This window comes from Phoca vitulina, unplaced genomic scaffold (genome assembly GCF_004348235.1).
Source record: "Phoca vitulina isolate PV1807 unplaced genomic scaffold, GSC_HSeal_1.0 scaffold1, whole genome shotgun sequence".
Taxonomy (NCBI): Eukaryota; Metazoa; Chordata; class Mammalia; order Carnivora; family Phocidae; genus Phoca; species Phoca vitulina.
The window spans coordinates 43,013,762-43,035,849 of record NW_022589704.1 but is presented as its reverse complement, the minus strand read 5'-3'; the positions used below and the strand labels follow the sequence as shown (position 1 = coordinate 43,035,849).

The window sequence follows — 22,088 nt, the reverse complement described above, 5'->3', positions numbered from 1 at the left end:
CTGGAAGCTGCCTTCTTTCAACATTTATTCCAGATAAAGGCACTGATACTCAGTACAGTTGGGTCAAAGTGAGTCATTGTGAAAAAGAATTTGACAAGGGATTAGTAAAATGGACATCTGTGATTGGTCTGGGATGGGTGAGGGGAGGAGTGAAAATGTGATTAATATTTTAAAAATAAATCTACATTTTATTTCGTTAAATGCTACTTATTTGCTGCCAGTTGTAAGAAAAAAATATATTCCGGGGGAGGATTCGGTGGAAATTCGGTGATCTAAATGCCCTTCCCATTCACTGTACTTCATCTCATGTGGCACACCTTAGCCTCAACTAAACAGGTATCTCCAGGAATCCTCTGACAAAATCCCATTACTCTTACAAAGATGATTTCTAGAATGCAAGACTCACACTCTTGGGAAGTAACTCTATACTGTGATCAAGAACTTGGTTTTGATTTTCTGAATCTAAGTGCAAATAGCCACTTACTGAACTCTTCTTCTTACTATATGGCCTCTGTGTCTGTTAGAGAGAGCAAACTACATATGTCCTTGTATCGTCTGCCCTCAAATAACGATGATGGTTGAGATCACATATGAAACCTCGGCATTCTGCTACCAGGCTCCATATTGAGATGTTTTTAAACATTTTGCTGAGTAAGAGTGCATCATACTTTTAATACATTCCAGGGAGTGAAAAGCTTCTGCAACCTTCTTTGGCTTCTAAATCCAATTGTTTATTTCCTGATAGTAGATTACCTCTTTAAAGATAAAACAATAATAATAATTTTATAATTCAAAATATCAATCAAGATATAACTTTAAACCAGGTTTACGATTATTCTTCTACTTTTGTTGCCAATTGATATATTTGAATTGCAGAAAATTGGGCATGTGGAGGAGAGATTGGGAGACTGCCCCTCAAGTTAGCCTGGTGGTCCTCCATCCAACAGACACGGGAAGGGGTGCCTGGGTGACTCAGTCGGTGAAGTGCTTGCCTTCGGCTCAGGTCATGATCTCAGGGTCCTGACATTGAGCCCCACGTCGGGCTCTCTGCTCAGTGGGGGGTCTGCTTCTCCCTCTCCGTCTTGCTCTCTCTCTCAAATAAATAAAATCTGAAAAAAAGAGTACTATCAGGAGCTTGCAAAGGAGTAAGTGAACTGGCCTTGGTATAGGTACAGAGTTAGAAGAACAATATAGGATCCAGTTGGGCACATGTGAATGGGTATAAAGGATGCGATTGGTAAGATGGAATGTCTCTGAGAAAGAAGGTTATATTAAAACCTTTTTCTCTTTGAAATCTTTTCCATTAAACATTAACTTCTCTCTGTATGGCTTGCCTCAGGGACAGAAGAGGGGTGGAAGAAGTTAGAGAGGGGTCCTCCAGAGGGATCTATCTGGTATCTAGGGTGATGGCTTTTACCTTCTAGAACTCAGGACATAAGCTTATTTGGCTTTTCTCTAAGGTCTTCTTGCTGGGCTTTGAGTAATGTAGGTGTGACTATGTCATTCATAACCTATTCTGAAATCTTAACACTTAATCCTTCTAGAGCCAAAATCATAAGTAACATGTGAGAAACAAAATAAAAAATGAAACAAAGACAAAAGAGTCTTTTGTTAATGTTATATTAACACTGGTTTCTTAAAGTGTCTTATCTTGCAAGTTTATCTGAAGCTTTGGTTTTTAGCATTTCAGTCAGGACATTCCCAATTGGTGGTGTTAGGCGGGTGAGAGGAGAGCTTCAGACTTCAACCATTTCCTGGAAACTGGTATATACAAAGCTGAAGAAATAAGATAGGATTGTTGGCAAAGATCAGTCTTTAAGCTTTTTCATTTGCTTCCTTCTTTTGAGTGTCAAGAATTTATCTTGTCATTCAGCAGAATATGGAGACTTCATCTAAAATTGGAAAATGAAAATGACTTTTGAGGAAACTATTGGTTTTTGCAAATAAGTCATCATTTTTAAGGTAAACACCCTTTTGTCTACTAAATACTTCACAATCTTTCTACCAATTAACTAGTAAGCATTCACAAAATTCATCCCACAAAAATGTAATGAGGAAATGAGTGCAAAATGTAGCAAAAGTTCTCTTATAACTAAATGATTTAAGACAACTAACATTGGATCAAGACTATGGGTTTTCCCATCCCTGGAAATCTTTGAGAGGACTAAAACTCACTTGGTTTATAACCCGCGTAGAGGAGCAAAATTTGCCACCCTAAAATGTGTCTTTTTAGCATGTGGATTATTTTAGGCTGAGTAGTTTTAAGAAACAAAAAGCTCAGGAAGAAACTTTGACCTTCCCCTTAACTGTCTAAAAGAATTTAGTTAGAGAAACTGGCTACAGGAAGGGAGTTATCACCATAGATAACTACAGTATAATATGAATTAGGTGTGGTAGACAGGGAGGAACTTAACAAAATTTTTGTTAAAATTCTTCTCTGTGCCCCATTGTTTCTGTATGCCCCAGCAAACATTTGCTTTTGAAATATTTACTCTTTTCATCTTCCTGTGAATTGTCTTCAATCCCTTTGAAGTCCCAGGTCCCAGCCCCTTCTCCTTAGCTCAGAATAGCATATAAGCCTCAAGTGCTTGTCTGTGGGCCTCATATTCTTATGGCCCCCCTGTTAGTACTTTATTAGTAATTATTTGATTTTCTTTTATTAATCCATCTCATGTCAATTTAATTCTTTGATAGCCAAAGGAACCTTTAAGGGTAAAGTAAAAATTTTCCTCCCCAACACCCAACATCAAATTTCTTGGGGCTCAGGGTCCCTCCAAGATTCTATTATTCTCATCTGTTCATCTGAATGTAAACTGGATTAACTTGATGGTATTGAGGAATAATAATAGATAGGATGCATCCTAAATCACATTATTGCATTTAAGATTGTGATTAAGTTCTCAGAGGAGTATTATTATGCTGCTACTGACTATAATTCATGTACTACTTGAAGAAGCTCCTGGGACAGGACTAATAATGCAAGTAAAAATTAAGAAAAATTGGAATTTGTGGTTCTTGAACTAAAATAAATATTGAACTAGGTTTATAAATAGTGACTAATATATGTTGTCTACTAAGGTGGGAGAGTGGTGGGGAGTGGTGCGGCCAATGGCAGAAGTAGGGACAAAGTGTACATGAGCGAGGAAGAGGAATACTTTGCCCTTTGATGGCTTTTGATGGAAAGAACTTAAAGCAGTTCAAATGAGTGAAGGTGTCTGTTTTCAGTGCCCCTATCAGTGACCCACAGGAACATACAGACACACCCAGTGTGATGCTCATGGATTTGGTCCAACAAAAGTGTTTTCTCACTTCTCAGGCAGAACTTCAGCCCCTTTGATTAACAGGTGCCACATTTGCTTCATTAGGAGTGCCCTTGACCAGCAATGGAAAAGAAAGGGAACATACTGCAGTTTCAATTGTTGTGGGACTCAGGTTTTCTCTCAGCACCGCATATACGCTTGGAGACATGGGAAGAAGATCTGATGGAGAATGTGGCTCCGTTGAATCACTTCGGCTTAAAGAGATAACAAGGTGCATGTTGAAAAGGATTAAAAATAATAGCTTCTGGTGACACTGTGTCAGGAACTCATTTCTAGGGCTTCCTCTATTTGTTTCACTGAGATGCCTAATTCATTGTTTGAAATCAGAGCATTCAGCGTACTCTGGAATATACGGCATATAAAAAGGCAACTTTATAATTCCAGTCATGGTAGACTATGGTGCTTCCTGAAGACTAGCTTTATGTATTAAAGCAAATGGGACATTGAGCATTAAAATGCTTTATTGTCAGGTATATGTACTCGGCTCTATCCGAGTAGAAATGCTTTTTTTAAAAAAAAGATAAATTCAGTAAGAGATATTTTACATGTGGCTAAGGTTACTTACATTGTTGAAATGGGTATAAAAACAGATGGAACATAACCTTTGTCCCCCCTTTCTGTTGGTCTTGAAACTGGAAAAGAAAGGCAGGAAAAAATGTTATCAATATTATTGATAAATTTTTTTAAAGTCTAGACAAATATAAGTAATGTTAAAAAGAAGAGCGGTATTGGGCGCCTGGGTGGCTCAGTTGGTTGGGCGTCTGCCTTCGGCTTGGGTCATGATCCTGGAGTCCCGGGATCGAGTCCCGCATCGGGCTCCCTGCTCGGTGGGGAGCCTGCTTCTCCCTCTGACCCTCCCCCCTCTCATGCTCTCTCTGTCTCTCATTCTGTCTCTATCTCTCAAATAAATAAAAATCTTAAAAAAAAAAAAAGAAGAGCGGTATTATGATTGTTTAGTGACTCAGAAAGATTTTTAGTTGAATAGATGAAACAGTATTTTAGGTGAACATAAAATGTGCAAGAAGAGAAAAACAGATCTCTTGGCAGGCCTAATCTGACTTTACATATTATTGTCTCCAAAATGCATGAGAAAAAGTGGGAGGCAACTATATTACCTGTCTTCAAAGTTATGTTCAAGTTTGATTATATTTGATTGATTTGTGTATTGCGGGATTTCTAGTAACTCAGCAGGGTAGCAGCAAGTCAGCGTCTGTGGGTGACAATTGTAGGCTATTCCAAAAGATGGTGCTCATAGATTTAGTTGCTATAGATGAACATTTTAATGGATTGTATACACTTTCATCAGAGACACAGAATGGTTAACTTAGATTACAATTATAGAGCTAATTTTATTTATATTCTTTCGTGTATTTAACAAATATTTACCAAATGCTTCTTTTGGCCAGGTGTGATTTTAGCCCCTTAGGATACAACCAGGAAAGGCAGGCATGTCAAGACTAGTTATTGGAAGGCCAGCAGGTGGGGAATGAAGCACTGACCCCTTAGCCCCTCCCTGGCAAGTAAACTACCCAAGCTGAGTTGTGAGACTACAGTAAGGTAAAAAATATAAAGCTTATAAACCTCAGGCTTCTTTTGCAGAAAACAGACTCCCCTAACCCTTAACAGCTTTCTAATCATTACCTCCTCTTTCTTTTCCTCTCTCCCAGTCATAGACGTGAAGTCAGCACCACTTCTGTTTTAGAAAGGAGAAAGCCAAAGCTCTCCAGGCGGCTGGGAGAAGGCACATAGCCGTGTGAAGTCTGGTCACAGCCACCGATTACTAACTACTCTGCTGGAGTTGGACAGCCCAGCTGTTCCTCTTCAGGAACTGTTGACGCACTACTTGCTTTCTAAGGCTTTGACCTTCACATACCCCCTACGTCTTATGACAATCAAAGTGAACATAAAAAGAGGAACTTCGTTTACTCCAATATGAGGTTATTTGCCAAAAGCTGAGGAAAACAAGCAAACAGAAAGGACCTAACCTTCGCAGGGCTGGGAGCTGTAGTGTTTACCGAAGGCTTTGTCTTTGGGAATGTCAGGATAAAGGTACTTCAGAGGGTTTTCGGGAATGTTTTCAGCCATAATAACCTTGTAGTCTCGAAGGATGTCGGCGAACGGCAGAGCAGACAACCGACCTTTATTGTAGGGTTCTACAGAGTGGAATCTCACTTCTCCTGGAAAAACAGAAAGGGTGGGTGGAGGGAGGTACATTCAGGTTCCTGCAGGCATTCTTGGGGGCCATTCTTCCTGCCCACGTCATCTTCACGTCACTGGCTATCAAGCAATGCCAGCCCTTTTCTGCAGTGTGGACGGCACAGATTGCCATGTGACTGAGGACACCCACACAGGCTGTGAGAAAGTCATGAGCCTCTCTTCTGGGACAACTGTAACAACTATATTCAAACCCCTGGACACATGAAAAACAGAACACCATGCTACACACTTCTGAAAACTGAAAGACCAATAACCAAACTCAGTACTACTTTCACAAGTATAAATCATGTACCATTTTCAGAATGGTCTACCCAGGTGAAAGTTATTCCTCCAAGGTGGCTTTCACTGAATCTTAACAAAAAGGTTCCAGGCATTTTATCCTTTAGCAAGAGGCGCTCCTTCTCTTTGCTAACAAAGCCCATGACATACCTAAAAATAGAACAATGCATAGTTTTACCTGATCAAACACTGTAATTTATTACATTTGTATTTATTTCATTCACAAAGAACAGACCTAAATTTGTTCTGAGTATAATAAAAAGTCAATGAAATACTCCTCTAAGATTAAAGTAAATATCAGTACTCTATGAAGAATGTAAGAAACTGAACTATTCCCCACCCCTCTATCACTAAACACGCTTGAAAGGAAAAAAACCAACAGCTTAAAAATAAGAACCTAATGAACTCATATGGAAAATATAGCCTGTAACTCACCCATCTATCCAAAGAGGAAGAATGTGTTTCTTAATTAGATCCAATATTGCTTCAAGCCAAGTCCAAAAGGTAAATGATTTACCAGGTAAGTGTTCCTATTGTAATAAACAAACATGTCAGGACAATGATTATTTTAATAGTTAATGTTGATACAATAATTCAAGTTCCATTTTTCAATGAAATACTTCCTTTAAACTTTTTTTAAAAAATTATTTATTTTAGAGAGAGAGAAAGCAAGCAAGGGGGAGGGGCAAAGGGAGAGAGAAAATCCTGAAGCAGACTCCCCACTGAGCAGGGAGCCTGATACATGTGATGCAGGGCTCTATCCCAGGACCCTGAGATCATGACCTGAGCAGAAACCAAGAGTTGGCTGCCCAACTGACTGAGCCACCAGGGCGCCCCAAAATATTTCCTTTAAACAAGACAATAGTTTAGAGTTTAAAAAAAAATAACTGCATCCAGGAAATCCTCAAAATCCCAGATTATGATATGGAGGCTTAAAAAGAAGCACTACTTAAAAAAATTATCTAAATGATATTCTTGCTCCCCTATTTGTACCTTGCAGAACTTGGCCCAGGTGAGATGACCATCACTGTAGCTAGACTGGACTAAAATAAAAGAAAAGAATGAGATTTTTATGAAACAATTAGACTTTTCAATTTGGTGCTCAATTTAGATTTTACCCAGCCCCTTTCAAAAATTCCTTAAGCACCTGTTATAGGTTTGTAGTGTACTTAATGCTAGAAACAATAAAAATGTAAGATATCATGAAATCTATTTTCTAAGAAAAAGTTCTTTTCAATGGAACTAAGATAACTTTAGAAAGAGGGTGAGTGTCTAGGGCCAGGCCCCCATGGATAGATAGGATATAAATTATCAGAGGAGGAGGAGGAGGAAACTAAACTCTAGTAAGAATAATGTAAGATGAAGCATAGTGGACATGAACCCGGCTTATATAGGAGACAGCAAGAGCTGTCTAATGTTGGTAAATAAACATAAAATAAATTTAAGTTAGATATGGCCAGATTACGAGGAGTCCTAATTATTACTATGAAAAGAATGAACTCGAGATCTATTAGGCAATAAGGAGGCACTGACTACTTTGACCCAGGGTGATGAAAGGGTACAAGAGTTTCTATCTAAATTTTTGAGGAAATTATACTCATAAGGATAATCTGATAAAGATCTGAAAGGATATGGCTGCTATCTATACTACACATTTAAAAACTTTATTCACTCAACAAATATGCCTACCATTGCAGTTTATAAACTAAATAAGTTCAAAAACCATATTTACATTAACTAAATGTTTTAATATTCCCCAAAGATCTGATTTATTTAAATACCTATTGATCAGATAGTAGGTCCAAGTGGCAACCCAGCATCACTTGCCAAATCACACATGATTTCACTACTGATGCTCAGATGCATCTGTGGCCCTACTTTAATTAGAACTGTACACAAACTCCATCTTAACTCTTTTTTGGTGCTAAGCATGTTCACCCTAGACTTGTCAAAATATAGATATCTTTTGAAATTCTTTTAGAAAAATCTTACGCTATAGTCACTACAGGAAGTACCAATGAGTCTGTTTTGCAAACTTTAAAAATATTAGTCAAAACTGAAATTTTCTTGATACGGACAATCAAGTATTGCCTGGGTGGCTTTTAATTTCTATTAAATTCCCTGGTCCTGGAATCAGCTACTGTCGAGTTGGTTAATGACCACTGTGATATTAATATGAAAGTCAAAGCACCATTAAGGCTTCGCATTACACTCAGTGGGAATGGCATAAAACACCCTGGAGACTGAAGAGCGGAATGGAAAGAAGGGGCTTTGGAACTGGACAGGCGAGGCCGGTGTCTTGGCTCTGCTGTGTACTAGCCACGCAGCCATGGCAAGTCACTTAACCTCTGAACTTAAGTATCCTCATCTATAAAGTGGATAGAGTAAGGAGTTATCCTTTCCTAAGAAAGATAACAAAACATTTAGCTCTGTGCCTGGCAATACAGTGGGCACTCAATAAATTGTGACTATCGTTATTATTATTAATAGTAGTAATATCACCTGGTTCTTTAAAACGCTTGAGTACCCCAAACAGAGGCAAGTCTTCCACATCTACCCCCTCTCACCTGTAAGCTTCTCTGCTAACATATTGAGTTGATCTGAGTTAAGGCCACGGCCGACATAGGATGAAAACTGCCAGCTCATCACTTCCAGGAGTTGACTCAAAGTGGCAGATGGAGGATTATTAAAGAAAACTAAGTTCTGAAATAGAGTTGTAATGATGATGATATTCATTAATCACATTGAACACACTATAATTCAGTATATAAAATTCCAAACTCTTTAGGCCAATCTAAGTTAATACAGAATATTGTCTCATCTCTGTTGTACATTTTAATTGACACTGATTTTGTCTTTTCCTAAAGAGTTCCTTAATCCTTGAGTCCAATAGAATATACGGCTCCATCTTATCCTTGAAAGAATCATTGGGCACCTCTTAACTTTCCCTGGACTATGGGCTATCAATCAACTCACACAAGTACTTAATACTGTCCAACAAATCATTGGGCAAATATTCTTTTCTGAAATAATATTAATCTTAAGCAAATCTATATCAAGTTATTTAATTAGTTCATCATGGCTTGGTATAAGTTATACCTTGACCAAACAAAGAATCCCAAAGCACAAAAACAGATAAGTCTCAGGCTAAAGTAGGTGACCCTATAATGTGAATTCATAATTACCCTGAGTCCTGTTTTATGAACAGTATAGTAGTCTTTTTCTTTTGATCTGGACAAGAGAATCTTCTGTATGACTAACTGCAAACAAGATTGCTTGTACCAGAAACTGGGTCAACAATAGTGAAAAAGAAGACTTCATCTCAGATTACTGGAAAGCAGAAGGTGTGAAAGCCAAGAAAGATGTCCTAAAGAGGGAAATAACTGAGTAATGTAGTGCAGTACAGGGAGAAGCATGAACTACGCTGGGCAGCAAGAAAATGAACCAATCCAAGAAACTTCAGAAGGTGGGAATAAAAGAGGATACAGCATCCAACAAGGAGTGGGAGATGGGGGGGGGGGGAATGGAGAGAAAGAATTTCTAGAGAGGCAGTTTCCCCTGAACCAGAGAACTGTGTCTGGATAAATGACCAAAAGGCATAGAACCTAATCGAGGTCTGGGGGCTTGGGTTTTGAAGCAGAAGAGAGTGAAGAAGAGAAACCAGAGTTCGTTGTTATGCTGGACTCTGTAAGTAGGCTGTGCATCTGCATTGTAAGCTATGTATGATCTGCACTCCCACATTCCTCATCCAGGAGCAGAGCAGAGTCTGGGATGGTTAGTGGGACAACTTTGGTGGCTTTCTTATAGAAGAAGGATGCTGAAGAAAGCTAAGTACAACAGTGCTGTACTCAGAGGACAGAGAAGTGACCCATCTTTCTTCCTCCATCCTGAAGTTGAACGAAAAGCTCTGAATATTTGTAGCTCCTAATGGGGCATGACATGTAATTCCAGGGGTGTAGGCACTTCTTGGCTTTAAAGACCAGATAAGTTCTCTAGTGGGTCCTGCTCTCAGTGCAGCCTGAGAGGAAGCGACACACCACGCACCCTCTGCAGCCTCCTCTCTAGAGTTAATCTGTTTCAGATGCCAGGGCACCGGAGGATGAGAAGGCATCAGGCTGAGTCATTTACCATATTGTTTCCTTATTGGGCACATTTTTTAAAAAGGGAAAGAACACTTGGAGCTAACTCATCATGTCTGTTCTTATTGCTAGAACCTAAGGTAAAAAAAAAAAAAAATTCTTAAGAGTGAATATTTGCTTTGAATTAAGAAGAAATGTTATTTATATTTGACCTATTTTTTCTAGACCTCGGTGGTTTCCAGGACAACACAATGAGATTTTGTAAGAGGGAACAAGGCGAAGGGCTGACTCATCTTTTTTGCCACTCCCTTCCGTGGTTGTCTTTTAAGAAGAGCATCTGTTTTCTGCTAGCTTTGTAACTTGAGGCCAATTTTTGATCAATGTTTCAAATAACCAGCAGATGGCATTAAAACCCAACTTGAGCCTAGAATGGATTAAATCTATAATCAACTGGAAAATTTGTAGAGTCAGAGGGCAGTTAGGCAAGATTGGTTGATATTCTAGGTCACTTATTTGGAAACGAATTTTCTACCTTTGTAGAAAAGTCTGTGTGGAGGTGTGACCAGAAGTAGTTGCGGAGGTAAACACAGCAGTTAGACGTTAAATTCTAGACCAAGAAGTTTCCCCACAGCCCAATTAACAGAGCCACAGGATGGGCCTAGAACTCTCTGTGATCCACATAGTTGGGAGCTGATCAGACCCTCAGAAGTAACAAATACCTGTCCGTCAGTTTTGCTAGCCAGAACTCTCCCAGCGTCCAAGTACATCAAAACATATCATTTTAAATATAACATGAGAGAGGATTCATGCAACTAAATATATTGGAGTTCTGGAAGAAAACAACCCACAAAGACATGCCAAATTTCATATATATAGATATACGAATATATAGTCAAAATTCATACATATATCTTTTGATGCAGATGGGTGTTTTGACAATAAAACAAATCAAATAGAATTAAAGGAGGAGAAATAGGAATAGAGACCCTACCTGGGAATCATTGGTTGACACATTGTACCAAATGATGGATGCCCAAGCATTAGGTAACTGACTGACATTGGAAATCATCACCACAGGTAATGAGCTGGTCTGGTTTAAAAGAGAAAAAAAAGCACAGTTATTACAGGTAGTTGCACCTTGCACTGATTTGATACTTGATCCTGTCCCCTACAGGGCTATCTCAAGCCAGCTCTACTCCTTTAATCCTGGTGTTGACACTGCCCTGGTTACTAAAATGACTTGTGAAGGAAAGGGAACTTTCTGAGCATCTATGAATCAAGGTATAGGGATGAAAGAAGCCATAAAAACAGGAACCCTTTCAGAGTGCTTGGTCAGTTAGCTTCTCCAGTATCTTCCCTTGACATTATACAAATACTGATACTTACATCATATATAGCCCAAAATGCAACAAATTAGAGCTTGCATTGATTTTGCCACTGTTCTCTTACTAAGTTACTATAAAGAATTTAATTTTAAATTTATCTTGAAATGGATCAATATATTCAATTTATGATCTGACATCTAATTAATGTCAGTACTAGACATGGGCATTTTCACTGCAGAAGATGGAGAGGTAAGCAATGTTGGAGTACAAAGCTTTATGAGAAACAGAGCTGCCTGGTCTGCTGTGGAACTCAGCTTAGCAATATTCGTACTGTCATTCTCAACCTCATGGAATAAACAGGCTTTCACAGACTAGTGTGCAAAACCAATCAACTTACATTAGTCCCTTCTCAATAACAGTGGTTAGATTTCTACAGACAGTGAAATACCCAGCTTAATAGCTCATGGAAACAGAGGTATAGGAAAAAGAGACGAGGAAGGCATTTATGGAAAATTTTTACATATTTACACTTATTAAGATAAAAAAGGAAAAGCAGAACTCTAAAACAATACATCCCACAAATAAGATCATATTCGGGGTGTGTAAAACTGTGTTTGTTCCTTCATGCACCCATTCATTCATTTATTTAACCTATGTTGAGCATCTATTATGGGCCAGGCACTGAGTCACTGGTAATGGAGTGACAAAGTCATGATGCCCTGCCTTCAAGGAGCTCATAGTCACTCATGTTCAATTTAATCCTCAAGATTGCTCTATTCCTTCTTTGAGTACAATAGTGACTGTTATAAGAGAATCAAAACAATGTATCGTTAATGTTCCTATCATTTGTCTTTACTCATTACATTAGAAAAGCTTTCCTTCTGAGGGATTTTATGTACAAGTTAAATTTTTGAAAATATATCGTTATGTGACATGGTTTAAGGATACTTATTTCTCTTTAGGCTTTCCACTAACTATTCGTGACTCAGAAGATCTCAGAAAATGAACCAACAAACATGCAATCTGGGCAAGCAATTATTCAATAGATATCCAATTGATAATGCCCATGAGATCTTTTTTTTTTTGCCCATGAGATCTTATCATTTATATTTAACCAGAATAGTATACATTCTAATAATAGAATGTTGACTAATTAGTAACTATCTGACATAATGGTTTTCTAAACTAAATCTTCTAAACAAAACTCTAAACAAAAATAAAAAATAGGGAATGTACTAAAACCTAGAAAAGACTCAGCTTTCATCTATAAATGCCAGCCAATGACTGAGTATATTATTAGTAAATAGTTGATTGACGCCTACCTCCAAATCTATGGTCAGGCCATAGAGGCAGATCTGTGTTTCAAAGGTTATAGAATGAAGCTCTTCAGTTACCATGTGACAGCCCTAGGAAGAAAGAAATCAATTGTTATCTTACGAATGCACTCCTACTACCTATTAGGCCTGCTTCTATAAAAATTAATAAAGTCTTAAAGTAAATGCCCCAAACATTCCCTATTATGGAACTTTCCCTCTTATTATTTAAAAAAAGTTATTTAGCGTATATACAGAGTGAGAAATCTTATTTCCACAAACAGAATGATTTTAAGTCTCCCTAACAATGTAATTTTTGACTTTTTTAAAATTCCAGCATATTTTCATCAGTTTAATGCAGACAAATAATTCTTTATTTTTAATTTTAAAAAAATTAGTCCTTCTGGCTTACAAACTATTAATAAAAGCAATGCATATGTGTATAGATATAACAGAAACAAGTCAGTGTCATAATGAATTTGTTTAAAAAGTGAAAGGAAGTTTTTTTAAGAACCAAAAAAAAAAATTGTGCAACAGAATCAGAGGGCAATCAGTCCAAATTAGAGAAAGAGATGGAGAGTTCCTAGGGGGATGTTGCCAAGAAAAAAGAAAAAAAAACAAAAAACTCAGATTGACCTGTTTGACCATATTGCAAGATGTTTTCAAGTTTCAGGGCGCCTGGGTGGCACAGTCAGTTAAGCGCCTGACTCTTAGTTTCTGCTCAGGTCATGATCTTGGAGTTGTGAGTTCAAGCCCCACATCAGGCTCCATGCTCAGCAGAGTCTGCTTGTCCCTCTCCCTCTGTTCCTGTCTTTGCCGTGCACTCTCTCTCTCTCTCTCTCTCTCAAATAAATGAATAAATAAATCTCTTAAAAAAATCTTATTAAAAAGAAAGAAGAAATTTTCAAGTTTTGAAGAAAAGTTTTGGGCTACATTAGTGATAAGTACATAAAATAAACTGATCAAATAAAATGAAATTAAGGCAACTTATAAATCCAGGGTAAATTGGAAGTAATACAAGAATGGAAATACAATTATACTATGATATATGGTTCAGCTGTTAATAATTTTCATATATTCATACTAATGTTAACACTGAATATACTGACTAAACCAAAATATGTTCTGTAATGATACTGTGAAGATGGGAGAAATTTATATGTATAGAGAACTGGTATAAAAGAGCCACAGTTTAATCTCTTATAAAAAGAATTCAGGGGGTGCCTGGGTGGCTCCGTCATTAAGTGTCTGCCTTCGGCTCAGGTCATGATCCCAGGGTCCTGGGATCGAGCCCCGCATCGGGCTCCCTGCTCGGCAGGAAGCCTGCTTCTCCCTCTCCTTCTGCTGCTCCCCCTGCTTGTGCTCTCCCTCTCTCTGTGTCAAATAAATAAAATCTTTAAAAAAAAAAAATTCAGGAGTTAAATGTATAAACTTTTTTAAAAATCAAGAAATACTAGTATGTGGATGGTGAGAAGTTTCCTCAGTGATTCAAACTAATTTCTTTTTTATTTTTAAGATTATTTATTTATTTATTTATTTGAGAGAGAGAGCAGGGAAGGGGCAGAGGGAGAGAATCTTCAAGCAGACTCCCCACTGAGTGCGGAGCCCAACGTGGGGCTCAATCCCAGGACCCTAAGATCATGACCTAAGTCGAAGTTGGACACTTAACCAACTGAACCCCCCAGGCGCCCCTCAAACTAATATCTAATGATTACTTAAAACCCCTGATGCAGTTGTGAGGCACATTTAGAATGAGATCCAGCAAGGAAGCTGACATATAATACACATGCCTGGAGAAAAGCAGCTCTGACAAAAGGAAGCATTATTAACTTTCAAAGCTCACATGGCCATCGGTCATGGTCTTTATTACTTTATCAGTGTAGTCCCAGCCAGGGACACTATTTAATTTCCCATTCCCAGGATCCATTCTTTGTCGACGGGGCAAAACATCATAGATAAGATGCACCATTAATGGCTGTGTTTAAAAGCCATCATCTGAAATGATTATGGATTTAAAATATTCATATTTATGATATTTTTATTATATGGCACTGAATAATGTAGACGGATTGACTTCGTCGTACTTGTAAAGAAAAGCACACATTGGATAATCTGCTAAGAAACTGGAAAACTGGCAGAACTACTTGACCAGGCTCCTGGAAAAAAGATACACAACCTTATGAAAGGTAGGTATAGATGTCACCATATTCTTTTTCTTTCCTCTGCTCAATGCCTAATAATACACCCTAGAAATCTAGAATATGTTAACAAATAGTTATGGCTTTTGACTTCAAAAGAAACCTCTGTTGAGGAGATATGACTGGGATAAGGCTAATTTTCATCTAAATTCCTTCCTCACCTCTTTTTTTTAAAAAAGATTTTATTTATTTATTTGAGAAAGAGAGAGAGAGAGTGCGCAAGCGTGGGGGAGGAGCAGAGGGAGAGGAACAAGCAGACTTGCCACTGAGCACGGAGCCCTGAGCAGGGCTGGATCCCAGGACCCCGAGATCATGACCTGAGCTGAAGTCAAGAGCCGGTTGCTTAAGCTACTGAGCCACCCAGGCGCCCCTCCTTGCTCATCTCTTAACAAGCCGTAATCTATGATAATGTAGCACGGGGAGGACTATGTGGAATAGAAAATAATTAACAATAATCCATTCACTTAATGAATATTTGTTGAATACCTATCATGTGCTAGGTTAGATGCTGGGATCTGGCTTAGATGCTGGGAAACAATGATAAAGGGGAAAATAATGGTACAATCACATGAGACATAGACCTTAATCACAGAATCATAGGAAATAAATGGAGAATAACAACTATTCTCAGCCCAGTTTATGGCGGGGACTGCATGGAGGGTGTCCCATAAAAAGTCGACATTTTTAGTGTTATTCTTGTATTGACGTCTCTTTTGGAAAGTGTTGCTACTACTTGAATTGTTCAGAAGGAAATAAACTTTCTGTAAAAATGCCTGGGCTAGTTGGCCCGTGAGTAGTGTATCTGTGTTTGAGAACAGTGACCCTTGAAAGAACATCTGTTTGGCTATTTTGTTCAATGAAACTCAAATCGCCCAGGCTTTACTAACAGCTTCTTTGTGCTTCATGACTTTCCACCACATAAACAAAATTACTCAACACCTCGGTCTGTGGCGAGAACTGTCATTTATCAGTTAAAGCCCACTGACCAAGAGCAAACTCGAGCGGCTGCGATACTAGCTTGCCCGTTCAAACAGTGACCACATTTCCACAATGACTCTCTAGCCAGCTTTTTGCCAGAGAAGGACATCTGGGAAAGCCTGCTTCCTGGGAATGTCTGTTTTACGGGGGCCACCGGATGCCTCCCCAGTCTGGCCGTTTGCTAGGGGAAGGGACTGTGGCTTCGCGGTGGCTTCTGCAAGGAAAGATCGAAGGCGGGAGAAGCAGGCAGCAGTGGCTAATCTTGGTTTTGTGACAGCGTGTTGACTGATTTCCCGAGGGGGGGCGGGGGGGGTGGTTTGCAAAATTGCAAAGCAAATCATTAGAATTAAATCCCTTTTTTTTTTTTACAAAAAAGTAAAGACCATGCTCTATGTTGCACTTTTGCAGATTACAGAACCTTAGTCAAAAAAGCTTTAGAAACTGTCTAAATCCAATGGTTTTCAAATGTTTTTTAACCTTGAAACAAATTCTTGAAAAGAAATTCACCATCTGGGTTCCAATCTGTAAAATATATAAAATAGAGCCATCTTGACTGAAACAGGGGTGGGGGACCCAGAGCTCCACCTCTCACCAACGCCCCCCCTCCCAAATCCAGAGATGGCTCCCAAGGCACCTCTTTGGTTGTTCTGGGACAGTATGGGTCTAATGCAACTTCCTCCCTTCATCCAGTCCTACAGCCAGGAACCTCTGCACATCTTGACCGACCACCTCTTTGTGGATAATATGAGTCAAACAGCCATGGGGTGCTAGGGAGGTTTAGAATGGCGCCCCTAGGGAACTATCATTCATGCTATCTTGGTTTGTTCTCAATCATTTAGTAAGTTCTGACAACCACAAAAGCAGACGGGAGGGGCCCAATGTGTGTGTGTGTGTGTGTGTGTGTGTGTGTGTGTATCAGATGGGGGGGCAGGTGGGGTGATAGTAGGAACCCAGGACATGTGATCCTATAAAAAGGGCATACATGTATGGTGTTTTGAGGTCTCAGGGACCTGGAGCCAGAGAAGGATGTGCTCAGGGGCCCTTGAGAGGGACCAGCCCCAGCCCAGCACTTTGGCAGGTGGGTAGAGAAGGAGAAGGAGCAGCGGTTTGTCCTAAGTCAGGTACCATCTTTACAGATATTTCTCCACCCATGTAAATAGGTACTCTTTATAAAGGGGCAGCTCTGGAGGGCAGATCAGGAAGAACCGCACCACATACCATCTCATTTGGTCCTATTAACAATCCTGTGAGTGCAGGTCAACCTGATCCCCATTTCACAGATAAGGAAATTGGAAGTTAGTGAGGGTAAGTGGCTTGCACAAGGTCAGCTGCCTGTAAGAGGCAGCCCCCAGCATGGTGCTATTTCCAATCCCCAACTGATGCGTGGAGGAGTAAGGGAGAGGTCAACAAAATTTCCTGAGAAAGCATTATTTTAAATTTCTTCTAAACTTTATAAGGCTTCTGGTGCGAGATAGCTATGGGATCTCTGAGTGGGCGGGCAAAATGAGAACAGTAAGAACAGCAGCCGGAGTACAGGGGAAAGGATGAGATGCTACTCGCACGGTCGCAAAGACCTCCCTTCTAGGAATCCCAACAAATGGAGGGAGTGCGCTGAGGTGACGGGCAGGAGGAGGTCAGCGCCGCTTCTCCCAGTGCAGGTTTTATGATCCCAGACACAGCATGGCGTAGTGGCCAAGAGCATGGACAGGGGAGCCAGACTACCATGGTTTGAATCTTGGCCTGACCACTCTGTGCCTCAGTTTCCCTACCTAAAATAAGTACACTAATAGTAACTACTTCATAGCATTGTCACAAGAATTATATAAATCAAGGTCATTGAAGCTCTCAGGGCCCAGTAAATGCCACAGGAGGATTTGTTAAATACGTTCTTATCAGGCTGTGAACTCCTGCCGTGGATGCTCACAGATAAGCAACAACTACTATTTGAAATCTGAGAATGAGGTATCATATCCGAGCCTTCTGGTTTTGTTTTGTTTTTTTAAAGATTTTATTTATTTATTTGTCAGAGAGAGAGAGAGAGAGTGAGCACAAGTAGGGGGAGGGCAGGCAGAGGGAGAAGCAGGCTTCCTGTTGAGCAAGGAGCCCGATGCGGGACTCGATCCCAGGACCCTGGGATCATGACCTGAGCGGAAGGCAGATGTTTAACGACTAAGCCACCCAGGCATCCCTCCTAGCCTCCTGTTTTCCTGACACTTTGGTTACTACCATCTCTGACCCTATGACTTTATGAACTCCGCTTTATTGCTAGATCTTCCCCAAGCTTTTTCCTGATTTTGTTTGATCGTTCCTACTGCCTGGCCAAACCCCTGATTCCTTTGCTCGTCTTTCTGAGCCCACTTCATATGTTTTGTGACTTTTCAGTAGTTCCTGTAGCACGTGAACCAACTTTTCGGTCTGGTGTGTTTTAAATGTACCTAGGTGTCATATTACAATTCTATCAACAGGGGGAGCTCAAGGAATAGCTTAAAATAAAACTGAGCTAGCAAACTTGGGGAAAAAAAGGAAGAATAAAATCATTCTGACATGACTGCACCATTTTGTTATTAATCAGGAAATAAGAGGAAATACATTCAAAGTAATACACGTAGACAGTGTTAATAAGACAGTGCTTGGTTATTATATAGTAGAAGATGATTTTACGTAGATTTCTTCTCTAGGGAAACCCAAGACTTTGATTTTACATTTATAAAGATGACAATGTATTGGAGAGTTGAGCTATTTAGATTTATTCCCGTTGATCTGTTTTACTTAAGAAACGTTCAGAAGCATTGTATTTAGTCTATCCAGACTTAGCAAATACTGCTCAGGGATGTGACGCTGCATGAAATGTTTGCAACTCTGGCCAAAATTCCAGTGAGATGCATGAAATGACTTTTTATTTATAATGTGCTAATGTTTCAATTAGGAAGTTTGGAAAATCTTTATGGATTTCTCTGAGGTGGGAACAATAACTCCTACTTATCTGGCTTACCAGAATCTCGTTAAACTCAAAAGCTCTGCTTCCGTTTGCCGCTCTGTCCTACGCCAAGGTCCTACCCTGGGAGGAAGGCTTAGCTCATCTTCCCTGGGGCTGTGATGGTGGGCAAATGCTCTTTAAGACACAATTAAGGGAATGAAGAATTCTTGGAAGGGAAAATGTGGAGCATTAAACCTGCTGTGGTCAATCTCTGTGGTTTTATGGGGAGGGCTAGCCTGATTGCAGTTGAATGCTGGATTTATAAGGTGCTTTTTCCTTCCAAATAATTCAAAGCAATTTCTCTTAGAAGCTGTGACTCTAAAGCTAGGAGACTGAACCCATACCAGCCACGCCAGAAATAAGTCTCACTGCTTTACAACAGCATTATGTAGGTGATCTTGCACATATAACATCTCCAAGTGGAGAGCGTTGGGCGTTACTACCCTGATCTGTTAGAGGAAAAATATGCAGTATTTCTCCATCTGCGAAGGATCACATTTTCAGTCACTGTCAGAATGGACTCAAACCCAGGTTTTCTAATTCCAAATATGTAAGGCATAGGCATACGCCCTAGCATCTAGGCCAGCTAAACAGGTGATCCCCAAGGCCACCTGCAATCCAGGATTTGACTGCTCTATCATTTACTGACTCAAATGCAAACACTTGGATCACATCAGTGTGTGCTGTTAATCAGTTCATCCAGTGGAATGCAAACCTTACATGTAAGGGCAAGGTAATTGATACCATAAATTAATAGGACTGTTTTTCCCGTGTGATTTTCACATCATATGTCATGAAGTTTGAGACTTGCCTCTTCTCTGTAGAAAATGAGTGATTTTCAGGTGTCTTGTAATAGCGGAGGGCTGACTAAAGACATTATGGACACCTGTAAAATGCAATACAGCGCAACCACTTTCAGTGTTCTCCAAGAGCATCAAGGTCATGGAAAGCTGTCCACCTGACATGGTTATGTGGGGAAGAAAGCAGGTTATAAAACAATGTGTATATATATATTTTAAAGTAATATATACATAGATAAAGGTCTAGAATGATGTGAACCAAAATGTTAATAGTTATTCTTTTATGAGGGTGTTATTATGGCATCTGGGTGGCTCAGTCGGTTGAGCATCTGCCTTCAGCTCTGGTTGTGATTCCGGGGTCCTGGGATCGAGCCCCGCATCGAGCTCCGTGCTGGGTGTGTGTGAGGGGGAGCCTGCTTCTCCCTCTCCCTCTGCCTGCCTCTCTCTATCTCTCTGTCTCTCATGAATAAATAAAGAAGATCTTTAAAAAAAGAGGCTGTTATTATATGCAATTTCTGTTTTTTCCTTTTTAAGACAAAATTTCTTACACTGTCTGCAATTATCGAGCTTTAACTTGTAACCAGAGAAACACAAATTTGACTTTCTATAAAACTATAAAGGGCAGTTTAAAAGCTTTGTAAAAACAAGAGATTATAAGGTTATTTCCCTAAAAAATTATCTTATAGAAAACATTTTGTACCTCATTTCCTTTGCCTCCAGCACTGGACTTCATTTCCTTTGGTTGCTTTGCAAAAAAAGAATAACAGCGTTTAGATGGAGAAGCATTATCAATTAAATATCAAGTTGGTCATACCTATTGTAGTGATTTTCTTGGCCACAATTTTGCCTTTTAGAACAGTAACCCAGATGTCTTCTAATTCATGGAAACCTAAGGTAGTTGCCTGGATTCGACAGAAAGAAGCTCTCTGTTTCATCTCATGGGATGCCACTTTAGAAACTTTCACTGAGGTAAGTGAACAAGTTGGCATACTATTAAGACTATGTTTTTTAGCCGACATTTTGGAAAGAGGAAATCATGCTGGGATGTCTTAAAATCTACTCAGCACTCCTTTGTACCTGGAAAGTAGGATCTGAGCTGAGCTGTGATGATTCTCAATCCCTGTGAAACCAAGTCCAACACAGAAGCCTGGGAAAACAGACGATGGGATAGTGTGCCCTATGGCACAGGAAGCTACTAAATGGCAGTAGAGATGGACACAAAAATGGTCAGGATCTAGATTACTTAATTTAAAAAAAGGCAGACAACAATTTATATAGTGTGTACAATCTGATCCCACTTAAAAAGTACATATACATCTATGTATAAAAGAAGGAAAATCAAAGTAGTTAAAAGTGTTACAAGGTAGTGAGATACAGGTGATTTTTCATTTTTAAATTTTTGCCTCTCTGATTTTCTACATTTAATTTTGTATTAAAAAGCAATTAAAGTTATTATGCAAAAGATAATATATTTAAAAATGCTTTGCAACTAGAAGTGGACTGTAAAAAAGTAAGGTTTTGTTAATTTATATATTATACCTGCTGGAAGAAAGACCTAACCACTTTTTGGTATGTTCCTTGTTCTTTTTCACATGACTTTTTTGAGAGACAGACATCTCTAAGTTAAGCCCTCTCTTACAGCTTTACTTATTAGCAAACATTGTCCATTACTGAAAATTTCTTAAGGATAGAAATTGAACGTAAGCAAAAAGAGCGCTAGTTATAAGGATGTATAATATATGACTCATCATTACACTTTATTTATTTATCAGTCTCACACTGGAGGGATTCAGTTAAAAAGAAATTTACTCTTCAATACTAAAGATCAAACAAAAACAAAATCAAAACCAAAAACCAGCATAAATTTGTATGGGCAGATATCTATTAACCTAAATTTTATCTTTTATTTTTTTTTTTTAAAGATTTTTTTTTTTTATTTATTTATTTGAGACAGAGAGAATGAGAGAGAGAGAGCACATGAGGGGGGGAGGGTCAGAGGGAGAAGCAGGCTCCCTGCCGAGCAGGGAGCCGGATGCGGGACTCGATCCAGGGACTCCAGGATCATGACCTGAGCCGAAGGCAGTCGCTTAACCAACTGAGCCACCCAGGCGCCCCTAAATTTTATCTTTTAAAAAGACTGTTTGAGGTTGATTCGGTGGTGCCCCAACACTCAGGTGAGGTACTTCCTAAGTGTTAATAAACCATAAGTAACCTGCGTCTGGCAAGAAAGTGGTAGAGTCTTTGGGAATCTAAGAACTATACAAAGAATTAGAAAGAAAGCAGGAAGAGAACTCTAGGTTAAGAGGAAGTGGTAAAAACAAGAAGCAACAGGGTGAGGCTGGGTCAGAAGCTTTCTAGACATGCCAAAGCAAACTGTATGCAACTGCCATACCCAGGAACATCCTACTTCCTCAAGCCACTCCTAAAATGAAAGCACCTTTGGCCAGACATGTTGCTGGATATCATTTCTCGGGGAGATTTAAAAAATAAAATCAGGAATGCCTATCCATTATAAGACCAATTATCTCTGTCATCATTATCAAAATATACTGACCAATTGCTGTCTATATTTAGGTACCATATCACCATTGTTGAGAACTCA

At 39.3% G+C, this 22,088-nt stretch overlaps 1 protein-coding gene across 5 annotated transcripts in view; it reads right to left on the bottom strand.

Moving 5' to 3' along the window:
- Window positions 1-1,070: 1,070 nt before the first annotated feature.
- The window catches only part of STAT4 (signal transducer and activator of transcription 4), a 95,709-nt gene continuing 74,691 nt past the window's right edge, over window positions 1,071-22,088 (bottom strand). For 2 of the 5 annotated variants that reach the window (XM_032405975.1, XM_032405966.1), the window contains exons 14-24: window positions 20,187-20,231; window positions 12,543-12,626; window positions 10,887-10,985; window positions 8,384-8,519; window positions 6,810-6,859; window positions 6,252-6,346; window positions 5,830-5,966; window positions 5,306-5,497; window positions 3,886-3,952; window positions 3,406-3,514; window positions 1,071-1,892 (exon numbers count right to left, since the gene is read on the bottom strand). In XM_032405975.1, the coding sequence (XP_032261866.1) occupies window positions 1,866-1,892; window positions 3,406-3,514; window positions 3,886-3,952; window positions 5,306-5,497; window positions 5,830-5,966; window positions 6,252-6,346; window positions 6,810-6,859; window positions 8,384-8,519; window positions 10,887-10,985; window positions 12,543-12,626; window positions 20,187-20,231 (1,041 nt within the window). In that variant the 3' untranslated portion in view covers window positions 1,071-1,865. The remainder of the gene's footprint in view (window positions 1,893-3,405; window positions 3,515-3,885; window positions 3,953-5,305; window positions 5,498-5,829; window positions 5,967-6,251; window positions 6,347-6,809; window positions 6,860-8,383; window positions 8,520-10,886; window positions 10,986-12,542; window positions 12,627-20,186; window positions 20,232-22,088) is intronic. The other 3 variants (XM_032405994.1, XM_032406003.1, XM_032405984.1) reach the window with 3 other exon arrangements.